Source organism: Armigeres subalbatus, chromosome 3 (assembly GCF_024139115.2).
Source record: "Armigeres subalbatus isolate Guangzhou_Male chromosome 3, GZ_Asu_2, whole genome shotgun sequence".
Taxonomy (NCBI): Eukaryota; Metazoa; Arthropoda; class Insecta; order Diptera; family Culicidae; genus Armigeres; species Armigeres subalbatus.
The window spans coordinates 244,512,971-244,531,647 of NC_085141.1; the positions used below are offsets into that span (position 1 = coordinate 244,512,971).

The 18,677-nt window shown below is 39.2% G+C and overlaps 1 protein-coding gene and 1 long non-coding RNA gene across 7 annotated transcripts in view; one reads left to right on the forward strand and one right to left on the reverse strand.

Annotated features, from left to right (window-relative positions):
• The window catches only part of LOC134222333 (serine/threonine-protein kinase Genghis Khan), a 223,939-nt gene that overhangs the window by 7,513 nt on the left and 197,749 nt on the right, over window positions 1-18,677 (reverse strand). For 3 of the 6 annotated variants that reach the window (XM_062701483.1, XM_062701485.1, XM_062701484.1), the window contains exons 11-20: window positions 15,983-16,378; window positions 15,819-15,914; window positions 15,062-15,764; window positions 14,902-15,000; window positions 14,723-14,833; window positions 14,286-14,471; window positions 14,116-14,209; window positions 13,893-14,040; window positions 13,759-13,828; window positions 13,579-13,706 (exon numbers count right to left, since the gene is read on the reverse strand). In XM_062701483.1, coding sequence (XP_062557467.1) covers window positions 13,579-13,706; window positions 13,759-13,828; window positions 13,893-14,040; window positions 14,116-14,209; window positions 14,286-14,471; window positions 14,723-14,833; window positions 14,902-15,000; window positions 15,062-15,764; window positions 15,819-15,914; window positions 15,983-16,378 — 2,031 coding nt within the window. The remainder of the gene's footprint in view (window positions 1-13,578; window positions 13,707-13,758; window positions 13,829-13,892; window positions 14,041-14,115; window positions 14,210-14,285; window positions 14,472-14,722; window positions 14,834-14,901; window positions 15,001-15,061; window positions 15,765-15,818; window positions 15,915-15,982; window positions 16,379-18,677) is intronic. The other 3 variants (XM_062701487.1, XM_062701489.1, XM_062701486.1) reach the window with 3 other exon arrangements.
• On the forward strand, window positions 6,033-6,416 carry LOC134227597 (uncharacterized). The gene is made up of 2 exons (XR_009983705.1): window positions 6,033-6,091; window positions 6,180-6,416. It is a non-coding gene; the product is annotated as an uncharacterized LOC134227597 (long non-coding RNA).

Sequence of the window (18,677 nt, forward strand, 5' to 3'; positions counted from 1 at the left end):
CATTGGCAAAATAATTATTCGTAAGCCCATTGTTTGCTACAATTACGCTCTGAAGATGTCTTCTTATTGATTTTGCCAGTTCTTGGGTTGTTTCTGGGAAGATCTACCGTCTTTTTTGCATGATATTCAATGGGTTTGCCAGAGTTCTGTATCGTGTGATTTCGAACATTTTGTTCAAGGATCCCATGGGTTTTAATTGGAATGAGGTCTGGGGACTGGGAAGAATGCGGGATCTTTGATTTGCCATTAGTCAGCATCTACTTTTTTAGATGGGAAGAATGTTTTGTACCGTTGTTTTGGACAAATTCAAAATTGGATCTATGACCCAATTGAACGGTTCTGGCTTTATCCTTCAAAATGTCCAAATGAATTAAACGATCAGTACCTTTTGCACTGAAATCACCCCAAACCATAGAATAGAGTGATTAACGTCCGCAGAAATAATTGCCCTGCGGAATATTTACAAGAACTCGCATATTGCTGCTAAAATACCTATACGAAGAATTGAAAAACTATGACTTTTTCATATCGATAAATGAACTGCTGACGAGAATTCACAATTTATTAAAAAAAAATATGGGTAAATATTGTGTAATTATGATGATGATACTACCATCTATTGTAGCAAAACACCTGCCGAAAGCACTGGCCATATCTGACAAACTATTTTTGACATGATTATATTATTGTTTGTATTTTATCAAACTCCAGTATGAAGGGCCAAAAATGGGTGGGGTGGTGCCATAAGCAAAGACACTTATGCGAATCCACGGGATGAATAGAGAATCTCCTTCCAGAAAAAAGTTCGTACATACCTGGGTGCTGCGGATAGAGCCGCTTTTCTGCTCTCAAGCGAGTAGCGGAATATTTTGAAATCAATCCTATAAGCAGAATTATTTTGCAGTTCTCCGGCTGTCAAACATTTCCCGCTCTTCGAATTTCTCTTTCCATGCTGCATGAAGGCGCACGAATGCGCGAGACTCTACATGACTTTACGATGGTTTACATACATTCCTGCTCCAATCAGCTGCTGAATCTCGTGAAATCTCGTAACGAGTGCTTTTTAATTGCATTCCTACTAATTATCCACTCGAAATATAATGTGAATATATTTGTTACAAAGAATGCAAAACTCAAACTAAGTTTATTTTTATTTTTCCCCAAATAATAACAATACTTCTCAATATAAGATCTAAAACGAACATAACCACAATCTTCAATGTTTGGCTCCGGCACAATAGAAAATTTTGGCTTCAGTTTGACAACCAAATCGATTCTATCCGCACCACCTGTAATGTATTCTGAATTTCGATTTATTTTTATTTCAAGTGTAAAAGTTTCCTATCCCTACCACTCTACAGTGTTAATATATGCTTTGCATGCCCTGATATAATATTGTATATATATACCTTGCTCCCTACGAAGTTTGCTGTTGACATCGGTTAATAAAGTGGGTCTCTTGCAGTTTGACCGTGAACCAGAACAGAAGTGTTTTTGGAATTCTTATAAAGAAAGAAGTTATTTTAATTGGCGACGAGGTGAAAGTGAAAGTGTTTAAGTTCGGGTATTTAGCTGTGCTAATTTTGTGCTCGGTGGAAGGCATTGTTTTCAGCAGCTTAAGGTGTGTTCCGACGGGCTTAAAAAAGTCTGCAAACAAATTCAAAGAGAACTGTGAAAGAATAGATCTTTAGTTCATGGCTTTGTAAGCTAATTCCAAACTGCATTGTTCTTTTTCTACAATAGCCGGTCGCAAGCGACGCTATACGACAGAGGATTGTGCACACTGAATGGTGGTTAAAATACAGAGGATTGAAATACCAGGTCGAAGTTGTTCCCTGGTTGTGGCCATCTTTTTGTGTCAACATTGAATCCGGTTGCTGTTCCTGCTGTGGCATTCTGGTGCTCTCGGTTCCTGTTATTCCTGCTGCGGTGCTCTGATAGTTTCGGTAGAATCTTGGATGTTCAGCCAGACTTTGAGCGGCATTTGGTGGTATAAAGGTATGTACTAAAGATTTCTTTTTACTAGGGTGTGAAAGTTATTTGACAAATTTTTTTTTTTTTGAATCTTTCTCGTGTTTTACATTGCCAGTGAATAGACATTTGTTAATATGGGTTTGATCGGTACTATTGACCCTTACGTACAGGGTACGTCTTTCTCCCATTATGTAGAACAAATGGAGTATATTTTTTCAAGCAATGACATTCAGGAAACTAAGAAGAAGGATATATTTTTGAGTTTGTGTGGAGTCACAGTGTTTCATGAGCTGAAACGCCTCTACCCGGCTACAGATCTGAAAACGATTTCGTATGGTGATATTATAAAGAAACTTAAAGAAAGATATGATAAGGTTGAGTCGGATATAGTGATGCGATATAAATTTCGATGCCGCGTTCAAGGACCGGCTGAGACAAACGAGAACTTTTTATTAGATGTAAAGTTATTAGCTGAAACGTGCGACTTTGGAGAGTTTAGAGATTCCGCGATTAGGGACCAATTAGTCTACGGGATTTTTGATAAGAATCTTCAACAAAGGCTTTTAGATGAGGAAAATTTGACTCTCAAAGTTGCTGAGCGCATAATGAAAGCGAAAGAGGTTACAGCGAGCAGTTCTCAGGCTATCAATAGAACTGGAGGAGGAGAGGTACACTCTGTTAAACAAAGGCTGGGCTGGAAAATTTCTAAGGACGAGCCGAGAGATTATAAAGGAAGGGATGGTAATGAAAGAGGTAGAGAACGAGAAAGGCATGAAAGGGGGTACGATAATAGGCGTTTTCAGCAATCCTATAGGGATTATAGATCCAGGTCTAGATCGCAGACTAAAGGTCGTTATGCTAACTTTATCTGCCATTACTGTAACATGAGGGGACATATTCAGAAGAACTGTTATAAGTTTATTAACAAGCAGAGGAATCCAGCGATGAATACGATAAAATGCGTAAGTGAGACAGCTAGTGAAGAAGATCCTCATGATTATTTCAAACGTTTAAGGATGGACTACGATAGTGACACGGATTCAGGTGATTATTATCCTTGTATGATGATCAAGTCCATTAGTAGGGTCAGTGAACCTTGTCTGCTGGATGTTAGTATTGATGGAAAAATAATCAAGATGGAAATAGACAGTGGTTCCTCAGTTTCTGTGATTAGTAGGCTGGATTACTGGAGCAAATTTAGTGAAATACCGTTGAGAAGCAATATGAAAAGATTGGTGGTGGTCAATGGATCTACTTTGGAAGTATTTGGTTCTATTTTGGTAAAAGTGTTGCTGAATGGTAAGAAAATTTTAATGGAGCTTATTATCATCAATACAGAGCACAAGTTTTTACCACTGATTGGACGTGATTGGTTAGATGTTTTTTGTGATGGATGGAGACAAATTTTCTCCAAAGCAATTTGTGTGAAAAATGTGGGTTCAGTATATGACACGGAGAAAATAGTAAGTTATTTGAGAACTAAATACGATAGCGTTTTTAACAGAGATTTCAAGCATCCCATTAAAGGCTATGAAGCAGATTTGATATTTAGGGAGGGAAGCCCAATTTTTAAAAAGGCCTACGACGTGCCCTATCGGTTGCGAGATAAAGTAGTGGAGCATTTGGAAGATTTGGAAAAGGATGGCATTATAACACCAATTAAAACAAGTTTATGGGCGTCACCTATAGTAGTTGTTCCGAAAAAGAACGATGAAATTAGGTTAGTTATTGATTGTAAGGTATCTTTAAACAAAGTATTGATACAAAATAGATACCCTTTGCCAACTGCGCAGGATTTATTCTCTTCTTTAGCTGGTTGTAAATGTTTCTGTTCGTTGGACTTGACGACTGCTTACACACAATTGGAACTTTCAAGGAATTCAAGAAAGTACGTTGTTATTAATACGATTAAAGGACTGTTTACTTATAATCGGTTGCCACAGGGAGCGTCATCTAGTGCAGCGATCTTTCAACAGATTATGGACAATGTTTTGAGTGGTATTGAATCGGTATATTGTTACCTTGATGATGTGTTAATCGCAGGAAAAACTCCAGAAGAATGCTTTAAAAAACTTGAGATGGTTTTGGAACGATTGTCTCGAGCCAACATTAAAATTAATTTTAATAAATGTAAGTTTTTCGTCAACAAGTTGCCTTATTTAGGGCATATTATTTCGGAGCAGGGACTTCAGCCCAATCCAGATAAAGTATCAACTATACAAGCAGCTAAAAAACCGGAAAATATTAATGAATTGAAGGCATATTTAGGGCTTCTTAATTATTATAATAAATTCCTTCCGAACCTTTCTATGACTCTGAATCCCTTATATGGATTACTAAAAAAAAATGTGAAATTTTTGTGGAATTCCAATTGTGATAGAGCATTTGAGGAATCTAAAAAGAAATTATTAGCTGCTAATATATTAACTTTTTATGATCCTAGAAAACCTATTATAGTCAGTACTGATGCGTCTTCGTATGGTTTAGGTGGAGTAATTTCACATTTAGTCGATGGAATTGAAAAGCCCATTTGGTTTACTTCTTTCTCCTTAAACAATGCGCAAAAGGTCTATCCAATACTCCATTTGGAGGCATTGGCAGTTGTTTCCACGGTAAAAAAATTTCATAAATTTTTATATGGTCAAAAATTTATTATCTATACGGATCATAAACCACTTTTAGGGATTCTTGGCAAGCCTGGTCGCAATTCAATTTTTGTCACTAGGTTGCAAAGATATATCATGGATTTAGCTATATACGACTATGAGCTGGTGTATAGGCCCGCAAAAAAACAAGGAAATGCCGACTTTTGCTCTCGATTTCCGTTAAAGGACGAGGTAGTTAGCGATGCATGTGATTATGTGAAATCTTTGAACCTGTCTGACGATTTTCCTTTGGATCACTTACTAGTGGCTGAAGAGACCAAAAACGATGCATTTTTATTGCGGATTATTTCATACATTAGAAACGGTTGGCCGAAGCGAGTGCAACGTTGTTTTAGAATTGTTTATTCTCAAAATCAAGATTTGGAAGAAGTTCAGGGTTGTTTATTATTTCAAGATAGGGTAATTGTACCAGCTACATTGCAGAGTAGAACATTGAAGCTGCTTCACGCTAACCATAATGGCATAATCAAAATGAAGCAGCTTGCTAGGAAAAATGTTTACTGGTTTGGCATAAACAAAGATATTGAGGAATACGTAAATGGGTGTGATACTTGTTTAAAGATGACGAATGTTTCTGGCAGCAAAGATACTAATAAATGGATACCGACAATGAAGCCTTTCAGCAGGATTCATGCTGATTTTTTTTACTTTAAGGGACACGTTTTGTTATTAATTGTTGACAGCTACTCTAAATGGCTAGAAATTGAGGTTATGAATAAAGGTACAAGTGCAGAAAAAGTTTTGAAGAAATTTTTGGGTTTTTTTGCTAGATATGGTCTTCCTGACGTAGTGGTGACGGACAATGGTCCGCCATTCAATTCTTCTTCTTATATTTCATTTTTGAAGAAGCAAGGAATACAGGTGTTTAAAAGTCCACCATACCATCCCCAAAGTAATGGGCAGGCGGAAAGAATGGTAAGAGTCACAAAGGAGGTCCTAAATAAGTTCCTTCTGGATCCTCAATTGCTTTCGTTGGACATGCAGGATAAGGTCAATTATTTTCTCTTTAATTATAGAAACACTTGTCTCGAAACTGGTGATTCGCCATCTGATAAGGTTTTAGGATATAAACCTAAAACTCTACTGGACTTGTTAAACCCAAATAAAGTATTTAAAAAGCAACTAGAATATCCTCCAGTAGAGAATATGGTTTGGAATCATCCAAGGTTTGAAATCAAGACAAGGTTTACTATAGAAACCCAAATTTATCACAAACTCAGAGATGGGTAGAGGCCGTATTTACTAAAAAAGTCTCTACTAATGTATTGCAGATTGCCATCGGATCACACCTTCTCACGGCCCACAGGGGGCAGATAAAGCTAGCGAAGAGCAATGAAAGGAGGCGAAATGTTTCGTTCCAAGTCGCTGAGGGTGGCGCTACCAGACGAGGAGAGAAGATGAAGAACCATTCTGTGGGTTCGAACCATCGCTTGAACCTCCGCCAGCCAAAAGTGAGCTCCACCCGGAAGCTTTGTCGAGAAATTCCAAGACCACGGATTCGGGAATCAGTCGGTCTATTGGGAATCGAAAATCTAATAGGAAGAAAAAGAAAACAATGGAAGAAGAATTTCTGTACTATTGAGTGTTATCAGCTAAATTAGCCATTGTTATCGAAATGAGCCAATAATATTTTGTATAGAGATACATTCGAGTTAAAATAGTTAATGCTTTTGTATAAGCAGTCTGAACTAACTTACATAATGAATTTTCAACTACAAAGGGAAGGAATTGTAATGTATTCTGAATTTCGATTTATTTTTATTTCAAGTGTAAAAGTTTCCTATCCCTACCACTCTACAGTGTTAATATATGCTTTGCATGCCCTGATATAATATTGTATATATATACCTTGCTCCCTACGAAGTTTGCTGTTGACATCGGTTAATAAAGTGGGTCTCTTGCAGTTTGACCGTGAACCAGAACAGAAGTGTTTTTGGAATTCTTATAAAGAAAGAAGTTATTTTACCACCCAGGTACATACAATAATATAATCTAGCCCTCAATTCCCAGATTGACCCAAGAGATGGGAAGAAGAGCCCGCCCTTTATCCACGAGATGTTAACAATAGGAAGTTGGCGATTCCACTCTTCTTATACAAATCGCTTCAATCGGGTGCCCTGATGGTTTTTTTATGTAAACTATAGTAACAGTTTATGATTTCTATACATTTTGATGAAAAATATAGTTTTGGATTTAGAGGTGAGCCAGCCTAGGGCTGCAAACCTCTATAATAAAGATATAAAAAAAAAAGTTTTGGAAAACGGTAAAGTCAGTTTCAAAACAAGCTGTCAAATAGATACAACGGTGGAAAGAAAAGACGTGTGTCATCTCGTCACTGTACGCGTACAGCGTGATACGAAAATCATTGTGCGGAAATCATATGTCTGTCGATAGTATAACGTACTGTACTTCATGCTGCCTATCTATAAGGCGCTCGTCGGATTGAATAACTATTGAGACAGGGTTAGTAATTATCGTAACGCTGGTTGCATATAATGTACTCGTAATTTCCAGAGACCTTGATATTAATTAATCCAGAACTAACTAAATCAGTCATTGATCTGAACGAAACTCAATAGCGTTCAATAATAACATATATTTCGCCTTATGGGTGTCTAATTTGATAAAACTAAACTTGTTCAATACCTTAAAAATGAGCTAGATTTTTATGGTAGTAAATTTCAGAATTTGCACACATACGCACACATACATGCATACAAGTGATCTATTAGTGACTCAAAACATGCTCACATTTGCTATCTAGCTTCCACTGACGAAATTTTTGAAATCCCTTTCAATTTTTACGTTTTTGCTTTTCTGAGAAGATTTGTTTGTACATGGTTCTATATGTTCCTCAATTAAAATCATTTATTTCTTTGAAACAAATCAGAAAAATAGGCATAATTCCATATCACATCATTTGTTATAATTATATTTTCAATTTCAATGTGAATTTGTTTCAAATACCATACATTTTATTTAATAATTCACGAGATTTCTTGATAGATTAATACGTAACACACCTGCGTAACGCATACAAAGTGAAATTATAGACACTTCCGAAGGAAGGGTCAAAAATAAAACGGTTTGATTTTGGATTGAGTTGTCGGGGGTGGAGTCAAGGTTCGCCGAACATGTTTGAGCATTTGTAGTGAAGTTGCACAAACCCTCATATATTTTTTGACGGTTGGTGCTCAAGTTGGCGCTACGGTCGTTCGTGTGTGATATTGTTGGTCGAATAAATATTGATTGTTCGTGCCGGTGGTGTTGGTAAAACTTGATGGATGTTTGAATAAACGAGAGGTGGAGTCAATGTTGGTCAAACTGCTTGACGTACACCACCAGTCAAGCAGTTTGACGAACATTGACTCCGCTCCCAAGAAAACGCTTCGGTTGCTGCTTTGTTTGAACGTGTGTGAAGTTGTTCGAACAACCATTTGACAGTTGGCGGCTCGGTTGGAAAAAATTAAAACGGTTTGATTTTGGTTTGAGTTGTCGGGGGTGGAGTCAAGGTTCGCCGAACATGTTTGAGCATTTGTAGTGAAGTTGCAAAAACCCCCATATATTTTTGATGGTTGGTGCTCAAGTTGGCGCGTCGGTCGTTCGTGTGTGATATTGTTGGTCGAATAAATTGTTCGTGTCGATGTTGGTAAAACTTGATGGATGTTTGAATAAACGAGAGGTGGAGTCAATGTTGGTCAAACTGCTTGACCGTGTGTACGTTCCATTAGAGTGGGGCGCATTTGAATGGAAAAACGCAAACTTCATCCAATCAAGTGAGATCAATGTTTTTCTGAATCGCTTTGGGATCCCAATCAACTGTGCAAAATATTGGCTCGATTGATTGTGTACTCGCTTTCCGTATCGCGTTTCAATTTTATATGGAGATTTGTATGGGAAGACGTACTTTTTCACATTTTTGCTCTTAGCAGCTTCAATTTATCGTCTATCACGTGACTCAATACGTTAGCATTTAGTCTGAAAAATGCCGAAAGACTTTACTGAAGAAGGTATGTAGCTGGAAGGTCTACAAAAAATGTTATTACGCTTCGAAAATTGATTGTTCAAACATTATGCTAGAAATCAATATTTCTACCAGCACTACCCGACAACCTATGGTTGTCAGAGGGCAAAATCCATCTTCCTTCTTGTCGGAATTTTTACTTTGTGAAATGATTCCTAACAACTCCCATCAGCACTAAAGCCCTATAAGATCAATATTTTTGAAATAACGCTCAGTTAAATTATTGTTCCACGCAGTTCGGCAGTGCTGGCAGAATAAACGACTTTTTGCATATGGTTTGAGCATTAAATCTTCGAAGCGTTATAACTTTTTTCGTGGACGTTCGTGGACATATAGAGGTAAAAATGCAAAAATATACGTTTTCCCATACTAATTTCCATACAAACTTCAAACGCGATGCGGAAAGCGAGGAAGCAACCAATCGGGCCCAAATTCTGCACAATTGTTTGGGACTCCGAATGGTTTCGAAAAACCATTGATCTGAAAAAATGACCATGACGCCCCACTCTAATATGTATATAATAGGGGAGGTTCGTTCATCAATGCTGCCATCTGGAAAAGTTTAGAGAAAAAGTAGAGCCATGGAAATTTGACATGGCATGATATAGAAAATGAGAATTAAAGGCTCTCTCAGACCTAGGCAATTTCATCGCCGCGACGGCGACAACTATTCGCCGCTATTCTATCATTGGGTCGCTGCAAGCAATTTTCTATTTACGCTCCCATAACAACGGCGACAGAATCGCTGTCGCCAAGCGATAGAATCGCGTCGCGACCGTCGCATCGCGTGTGTTTGGGGGAACCTTAAAATGTCTCTAGAACGTTAAAGAATTTTTTTTTTGTAAAACAATTTTTAGTTTGTGGGGTTAGAAATTCAACAATCTTAAGCATTAACTGCTTATTCCAAAAAAAATATAAAAAAAAATCGAGATATCATGTCTATTTTGTGTGCTTTTAAAATTCTAACCCCGTAAACCAAGATTTTTTTTGAGAAACGTCCTTAATTTTTGTTTTATAACAAAAATATACTCCATTTCCTATACCACACCGTGTGAAATTTCAATGATTCTACTTTTTTTCTCGATGACAGCTGGTGGTCTTCTCCTCCTCTATGGTCCTGTGCACATTTTTTCACCAAGAATGCCGTAGGAAATTCATCTAGCAGATTCCCTATTATACAGGAATTCCTCTTGAAATTCCAATCAATATTCCTGCAAGAGTGTTTTTTTCTCTTTGAAAATCACTCAGCAGCTTTTAATAAAAATCCTTCAGGATTTGCAAAATGTCCTCTAGAAATTTGCCCTGAAAATTCCCCAGGAGTTCAAAATAAAGTTTCTTCGGTTCTGCATAGAATTCGTTCAGAGAATCCTACAGTTCCCAAGAATTTCGACCAGAATTCCTACAATCCCCAGGAAACTCCGCCAGAATTTTTGCCGGTTTTCCTTTGGAAGTTACTCCAGGAATTTCTCCGGAAGTTCCTCCACAAATTCCTCCGGAACTTCCTCGGAGGAAATCCTAGAGGAACTTCCTGATGAATTCCTGAAGGAACTTTTGGAGGAATTTCTGAAGGAACTTCCGGGGGAATTCTTGAAGGACCTTCCAGAGGAATTCCTGGAGAAACTTCCGGAGGAATTCCTGAAAGATCAATCAGGAGAACTTCCGGAGCGATTCCTGAAAGATCATCTGGAGGAATTTCTAAAGGATCTTCCGGTGGGATTCTGATGGATCTTCCGGACGAATTCCTGAAGGAACTTCTGGAGGAATTCCTGAAAGACCTCCAAAGGAATGCTTGGAGGAAATTAAGGAGGAATTCCTGAAGGAGCTTCAGAAAGTATTCCAGAGGGATTGTCTGGAAGAACTCTTGAAGGAATTTCCATAACTCCTGGAGCAACTTCCAGAGAAAGTGCTTAAAATATTCCTAGAAAAATTACCAAAAGAATCACGAAGGAATTGCTTGTAAAAAATATGCCTGAAAGATGTCATTGAGGAATTCCTGGAAGATACCGTCATGGAATGCATACAAGAATTCAAGAAAGGATTACTGAAAGAATTTCCGGCTGAATCCCCGAAGGAAATCCTGAAAGAACGCATGAAGTGTTTTTTTTGGAAGAATTCTTGAAAGATTTTTTGGAAGAAGTACTAGGCCCATATATTTCCGTTCAAAGGAATTACTGGAAGAAATCTATAAGGAATTCATTAAACAATTCCAAATGAAGATACACTTGATAAGAAATTCTAAATATTATCTATTCGGTATTCCTCACATACACTTTTCTGACAATTCTTATCGGATTTTCTGAACGGGTTTCATAGAGAATTCCCAAACTGATTCCATCCACTGACCTAATTTAGGACACAAGCTGTGGAGAAAATCTGTTATAAACCCCGGGATAACTTCCCAAACAATTTCCAAAGATATTTTTATTCTTATTCTAGACAACAGTACCGATTTAACTTCATATAAAAATACATACAAAACGCCCACAAAAAAACGATTTTCGACGCGCATTTTAATTGAATGAACGAACACTTTCGTTTTGATTTACCCTTCTGCTTGTTTATTCCCATATGGTTCCACCCAATGTTCCACGCAGCGTTCGTAAGCCAAGAGAGGAAGCAATTCATGGTGGACTTCGACGCCTCTCATGTGATAAGTTCACCCTATCATCACGAATCCTATCCTATCATCATCGAGCTACGGAAGGTGAAATCAAAATTTTGCTACGACCGGAGATCTCAAGAGTTGCCGAGGCTGAAGACGGGTCATGTGGTATTGTGGTATGGTATGGTATGTGGTATAAACGCCCGAGGGGACCCGAGGAACCCGTAACAGGAAATATTATACGGGATGCCTATTCTACCGTGCAGCGAAAAGAACCAACACATCAAGAATCCGGTGGCCGGTGCGTAGCTTTGCCTAGTCATTTCTACAGGCGCATACAGAATAGCGGTGATATCCGGTCATAAGCACTCCAAAGCCAGCAGATCGAACATCGAACAGCTGATAGTATGAATACGTTTTTGGCACGAACGAAGTTGTACATATCTACTGACCAACATGGTTTCTATTCTGAGAGATCCGTAACAACTCCTTAAAGCAAGTGACTTGGATCGAGAGTATTAAGGACACTCAACACGGAATCCAAGTTTCAAAGTGCTCGCGTTTTCGGGGTGCCCACTCGATACGGAGGCGGCGCATAACTGTCATTTTTATTGATTTAGCTTTGCTGCGTGAAAAAATAAAAATGACAGTTGTACGTTATGCAATTAGCCGAAGGATGCTTCTTTGGAGATATCGTGTCAATCTCCCACCATATGTCGAACACTGCTGTCTACCGACTGAGGATCGATACACTCAAGCAACGTTGGACATCACAACAGCCAGTTATAGCAGGGAAGTTATTGAGAGATCGGTCTGAATCTTCTGGTGAATTTCGACAAAAATTCCCAGGAGTATAGGCCTTAACATCTACACGCGTAACCAAAGGACTGAAAGATCTTTTCAAACATGGTTTCTGTTTTTTTTATCAATAGAACCAAATTGGATACGCCTTCAACAATTGTTCTATTCCTGGTAATCCAAAATAAATCCCTAGAGTATATGCCTTGAGGTATACATATGTAACCAACAAAACTGATATCTCTTTCTAAAAATGGTGCATGCCCTATTTGATTTATGAAACCAATAACTGTTTCGTTCCAGGACAAGAATTCTCTGGAGTCTGGAGTATATGCCAGGGCTACACGCGTAAGAATAACCAAATTGATAGCTCATTTCAAAAATGGTTTATGCCCTTTTTGATCCATATAACCATATTGGATACGCCTTGTTACATACTTGGTCATCCAAGAATTCCGTAGAATATGGGCCTTGAGCTTCCAGATAGATGTTTGCTTTTTTTTAATTGTTAATGCTGATGTGTTCTATTTCAGTTCATCCAAGAATTTCTCTAGAGTAGAGGCCTCTACACGCGTAACCTAAAGGCTGTTTTTTCTTTTAAAAGTGCTGGATGCCCTTTGTATTCTATTGAACCAAATAGGATATGTCCTCAAAAATTGTTCCATTCCAGGTCATCTAAGAATTTCCTGAAGACCTTAATGACTGTAGATCTTTCCGAAGATGGTTCTTGCTCTTTGTGATTCATAAAACCTAAATGGATAATCCTTAAAGAAAATCAAATTTTTATTGATTCAAATGATCAGCATATTTATAAGAGCAAGTTCAATTTCTAACTGACCTTAAGGCCTTTAATTCATTTTTTGTAATTCTTGGATAGCCTGAAATGGAACATGCGTTCAATTCATATCCAATTTGGATCAAATAATCACCAAAAGTATGTCTCGTTTCTGAATGGCGATGTAGCAGCCAACGGTGGCGGTATGGTAATGAACCTGGAAGCACGCGCGCAGGACATACGTTTCCGGGTCCGAATCTCCAAGAAATCCAGGAGGAGATCGGCCAAAAATCCAGGAAAATCTTGGAAGACCTGGAACATGTGGCGATAACAGAGAAGCAGAGCGAGCAAGGTGGACGATCCAGAAAACGGATGGAGAGATGTGGTATTGTGGCGCCAAAATATTTGATTCTGTGATCTGTTCAGATGTAAGCTGAATAAATGAAATTAAACATTTCCCAAACGTATTTCATTTCCTCAAGTTTTTAACGAAACTCACGTTTTGCATAAAATGGCAAAAGTTCTCTATAATCTAAATTATTCCCAGTGGTTTAGACAACCGGAAAGGCTGAATAAGCTCGGCAGGGCAGCAAAGTGGTCGTACCGTTTCTCTTTGTTGCTCTGTCGAGACCTTTTGATTTAGCCTTATGTTTCTTTCCCTGGTTTTGGCCCAAAACTTTTCGGTTTTCGTGATTCGGCGTTTTGTACTAGTCCCCTAAAAACTCATAAATTTCCTTACCTTCAAAACATCTTGCAGTGAAGACATACTCCCGAGTGGACTAGGTGATCGTGGTAAAGAAGGAGGTTGATCCCGTGGTCGGGCCGGAGCCGTCCGCTTAGCACCTGGGAAAGAATTATTAGAACCTTCTTTTAATGGGTGTGGGTGTGGTACTGTTCCGGGCGTTTCGCAAATACTAACCATTGTGGGGATGAATCATGGGACGTGGAGGAGCTCGCGGTGGTGGCGGAGCGTGGCGCATCGTTGATACCTGAAACGGTCAAAATTAGCGTTAGGACCTAGATTCAAGTCATTTGTATCTAGAAAAGTATTACTCGATGTTGGTTATTTTGATCTGCCGTTTCAATTGTGGTGGGAAGATCGAGTAACCGTTGCTTTTGGATTCCATCTCCTGGGCCCATGTGCGAGATATGGTTGAAGTTTGTAGGAGCCGAAATCAATTTCGAGCGGCGATCGGTGCTACTGGAAATGTGATTTTGTTTAATTATTCACTTTCAAGCAACGTAAAATAGATAACAAAAATAGTTTTTCACTTACGTTCGTATCGTACGGCTGCCTTCGTTACGCAATGAAAAGCGTTTAGATTTTAGTCTACCATCACGATCACATGGTGCGAGATTGAGTAGCTCTCCTGAAACCGTAAATACAATAGTAATAAGATATTTGTTGTTCCGATGCATTTATGGCTTTAATTTGTTAAAACTTACGTGTATGCATGTTAGCCAGATAAATGACATGGGCAGCGTCATTTAGGGTCGTCAGCGAAAGAATTCCGTTGTTTATCAGTGGACGGGACCGCTTAAGTCCAATTGATTGAACCCACTCGGCGGTTTGCGCGTTAAATATATCAAGATGTGTTTCCGAGTAGACTAGGAGATGACCATCACAATAAGCTGCAGACGAAAAAGAACAGATAGTTTATTATATGTCCGAAAAGTGTTAATCAAAATACAACGAAGAACCCCCTTTCCGTAAAGATGAGACATAGAAACAAAAATTATGTATTCAGAGTGATGTTGATAAGAAACTTCCCGCTTTGATTGTGGATTATGGAATTTAAAAAAAATATATAAATGATACTCTATCAAATTTTTTAATTCAAATCTCTAGAAAACCCCTGAAATAGTAACATTATTCAACTTACTTATATGGGTAGGTACTGCTGGATACATAATTTCACGATCACGTGATTTGCGTCCTTGTAAATCTACATAAATGGCTAAAGTTTGAAACACCAGCAGGTATTCTCCATGAGCTGTAATTAGAAAGTAATATTGACATGTTATTCAGTTCTACTTAGAAACAAAATGCTACAATTTTTACCATTTGATCCTTGCCCAGACTGAATTTCAATAACTCGCCATGCATCAACTCCGGAATACGCAAGGAAGTTATTCAGCTGGTTCTCCGGATGAACAAGAGCTGTAACAAACAAACATTATAATGAATAACGCTTCCAACAAATTAGAGAATCAGAGCTTACGCATTGCTTGGGCCTCTCCTTGCAGGCAGTACGCTGTAAAACCGCTCTGATGACCCACCGCTAACCGAAGATCGGAAAGCATTTGCAAACTTTGCACCGGGTACGCAACAGTAAACTCGCACATCTTGTGATGTCGACTCCTGTTCCGATTTACCACGTAGACCACAATCTGCGACGTATTTTGTCGCTTTAACGCGATCACAATGCAGTACACTGGTTGTGGTCCACGTTCGATTATTCCCGTGCAGGCCGTTATGCAGTTCTTGGATTCTGCCACCTTAATCCATTCGACGTCCGTCGCTTCTAACGCTCGAATTGGCAAAAGCCTCAAATGACGCTGTTTGCCACAAAGAATCACCAACAACTGCTCCTCCGCGATGTACCACAACTGATACACCTTTTTACTCTCCCCTATCCGGGCGATTTCACTCCGATCCAAATCCAAACAGAATAGGCCGTCTTCCGTGCCCAGCAGAATCCGGTCCGGGTCAATGATAAGCGCACTCAATGCGCTGCGGATCGCCGACAGTGAGCTGTCCAGCACCTCTTTCACCCGGAAAATAGCCGTATTTGGTAGGTTGTTTCGTTTTAATATTCGATGCAATTCGCTGAGCGCCACCACCCACTTTGCCTTTTCGGATTCGGTATCCGCCAGCATTAGGGTTTGCAGCGAGGGACCACCATCCATCAGGGAGGTTGTTATCTATGGAAAATATACTTAATGTGATGCAGAAATTAAAAAAAAAATGCGATTTACCTTAAAGATACAAGGAACATCTTTCTTAGCTGCATGAATGACATCGCTCTCCCGAACTCCGGAGACTCCGAATTCTGGATCACGCATATCTAATACCTGAAAGTACGACGATCATACGTCATTGATTTAGGTCCAAATTTCCACCGGAACTCCGAGCGACCTACCTGAGTAACGTGAACACTTGGTAATGCACTACGGTCCGCTGAGATGTCGTACAGAAACAGCTTAAAATCACAAACAACAACAAACTGCCGCACCCAGCCCCGTTTGACCGCTCCCAGCTTGGGTACCTTCACGTAGCCCTCGTATGCCGTACCGATGCCGCGGGTCGGATCGATACCGAGCGGTCGCTTCGTTTGATCGGACGGCACCGGGCACTGCGTGGGCACCTTCTGGCAGCAGATCATGTGGCAGGCGAAGCCGCACAGTTCGCACACTACGCCCTGCCGGGTGAGGCCGACCATCAGCGAGGTGCAATGGTTGCACTTGGTGGGACTAGAGAACGTTCGCACAAGGAACTGGTGCACCTTCTGCTTCGGCATCATCACGCTGTGCATGCTCTGTGGAAATGTGAAATATGAAATAAGAATTAGACAACAATGTCTAACTGCAAGAATATGCTTTCGGATTTAGTGTTTTTTTTTCAAAAGGTAAGCATTCTTTTGCATTTAACTTATCCATAACAATTACGCGGGAGGACAAAATCATCGCGATGCTCATTTGTTGCATTAGTAGTTCTTGACCTCTAAAATAGACTGGTTGCTGGCTTTTGCCGCTTGATTGGGAAAATTCCGAGATTTTTTGGTCAGTAGGAAAGGATTTTTTGGAAAGTAGGAAAGGATTGCTTTAACTGTTTTTCAGGCAAAAATGGGCCTCCCAAGGGAAACGATAGGTAGGGGTTTTGAAAACTGTTCCGCAGCATATAAGCATAAAAGCATATGGAGACGCATGATAGATTTCCAATTCTAGGAACTTTTTTCCAAATAGGCAAAACTGTATTTAACCCTGGAATTTGAAACGGCTAATACTCTCTTAGTGGGGTCTCCTCGCGAGCAAAGGCGTAGGATTGCCAATCCGGAGATGGCGTGGCGAGTTCGATTCTCGGTCCGGTCTAGGATGTTTTCAGGTTGGAAGCTTTCTCGATACACTGAGCATAGTGTATCCATTGTACTTGCCACACAAGATACATACTCATTCAATGGCGGGCAAAGAAAGGCTTTCAATAAATAACTAAGGAAATGCTAATAGAATACTAAGTTGAAAACAGGGAAAGTTCCATTTGGAATGTGGAGCCAAAGAAGAATAAGAAGATATATGACACATTCGTCCTGAAAGGGTTAATGAAGATAAAAAAGGATCCCTAGGAACAAAACAAACTAGCAAACTAGGAACAAAACAAACTAACAATCTATTTTAGAGGACGAGAATAAAAAATGCATTACATGAGCATCGCGAATACAAATTTACTGTCGACCAGTATATTCTATTATCTCAAGCGAGGCTCATATGGAATAATTCTTATTTATATGTACAACGAGTTGGATACAACCTTACCGTCATACGCATATTTGTCACAAGTTTCCTGGGATTCCTTTGTACATGGGACAGTTATGCGTATAACGGTAGCTCAGAAGCCATGGTATATCGATCATTTCACATAATGTATTGAGGTCTCTAAGTCGTTAGACATAATCACTACAGGGGTTAGACAAAAAGGTTGAGATAGGTAAAATTATGTCGAAATTAAAATCAGCATAACTTTGCGTATAATAATCCGATTTTGATAAAACTTTATTTATAACTTTATTGATAAAACTGTCATTTACAGTTCGGATTTTTTGATTAACATGTAGTACTTAAAGGGTCATAGAACTTTGTCGAACAGATCATTGTTCTAAATACAAAGTGTGAGCCATGACAGCGAGATTAAAAAAATGTCACGGAATGTCATGACATTAATGTCATCTGACACTAATTCGGCTTTCACGCCGCCAATATCATATTTAGAGAAATTACCTATTAGAAAAAGTTTTCGGGTCATTTGAGGGTTACATGTTTATATGGAAAACATAATTGTAAATGACTTGTGAGAAAAGGTATTAGCAAGTTAGTCCCATGACATCGATATGACATTTCCCGTCACTGCTCTCTGGCCAATTTGTAACAGGTTCCGGGTGTTCTGCGAAAGTGACATTTGCTCAGGGTGTATGGCCAATCCCGTACCGTTTTCACGAAAATGGCCATATCTCTGCGTATATCTAACGGATTCTCGATCTGCAGCCATCATTGGTCAGCATATTAGTTCTAGTTTCTGGGGAATGCATAAAACATGATGGCAGTAAACGCCATATAAAATGTCAAGCAGAAAAAAAATGCATTTTTAACATACCCTCAGAAAACCCGAAACATCTCCGGTGGCCAATGGTGTAACAGGTTAACTGTTCGGCGGGTGATATCTTTTAAAACGTTACACACTCGTCGAACGTTCAAACTAGACTGTTTATTAATTCAAATTCTTAACTTAACTTGAGCTCCCATTTGGAGGTACCTGAAGTCATTATATAAATCACACCGTCGGCACTAGCGTACGACGGGTAGCATGGGAACAGCTCGCCCTGGGAACAACCATAAAGCGATGACTCTGTAAAACGACACTTCCAAAACGAAGTGCATAAGCATTGCAGAAGGCATCGACTTGATGAGTCGCTGGATTATGGAATCTAGAATTATATACGGCATGCCGCAAGGAATGCGATTTTATGGAATTGAACTAGGGTCGGTGACATACGTGATACGCATGCTACACCACCACCCTTTACTGAAAAATGATTGAAGATCATTTTTAATTTTGACTTCAAA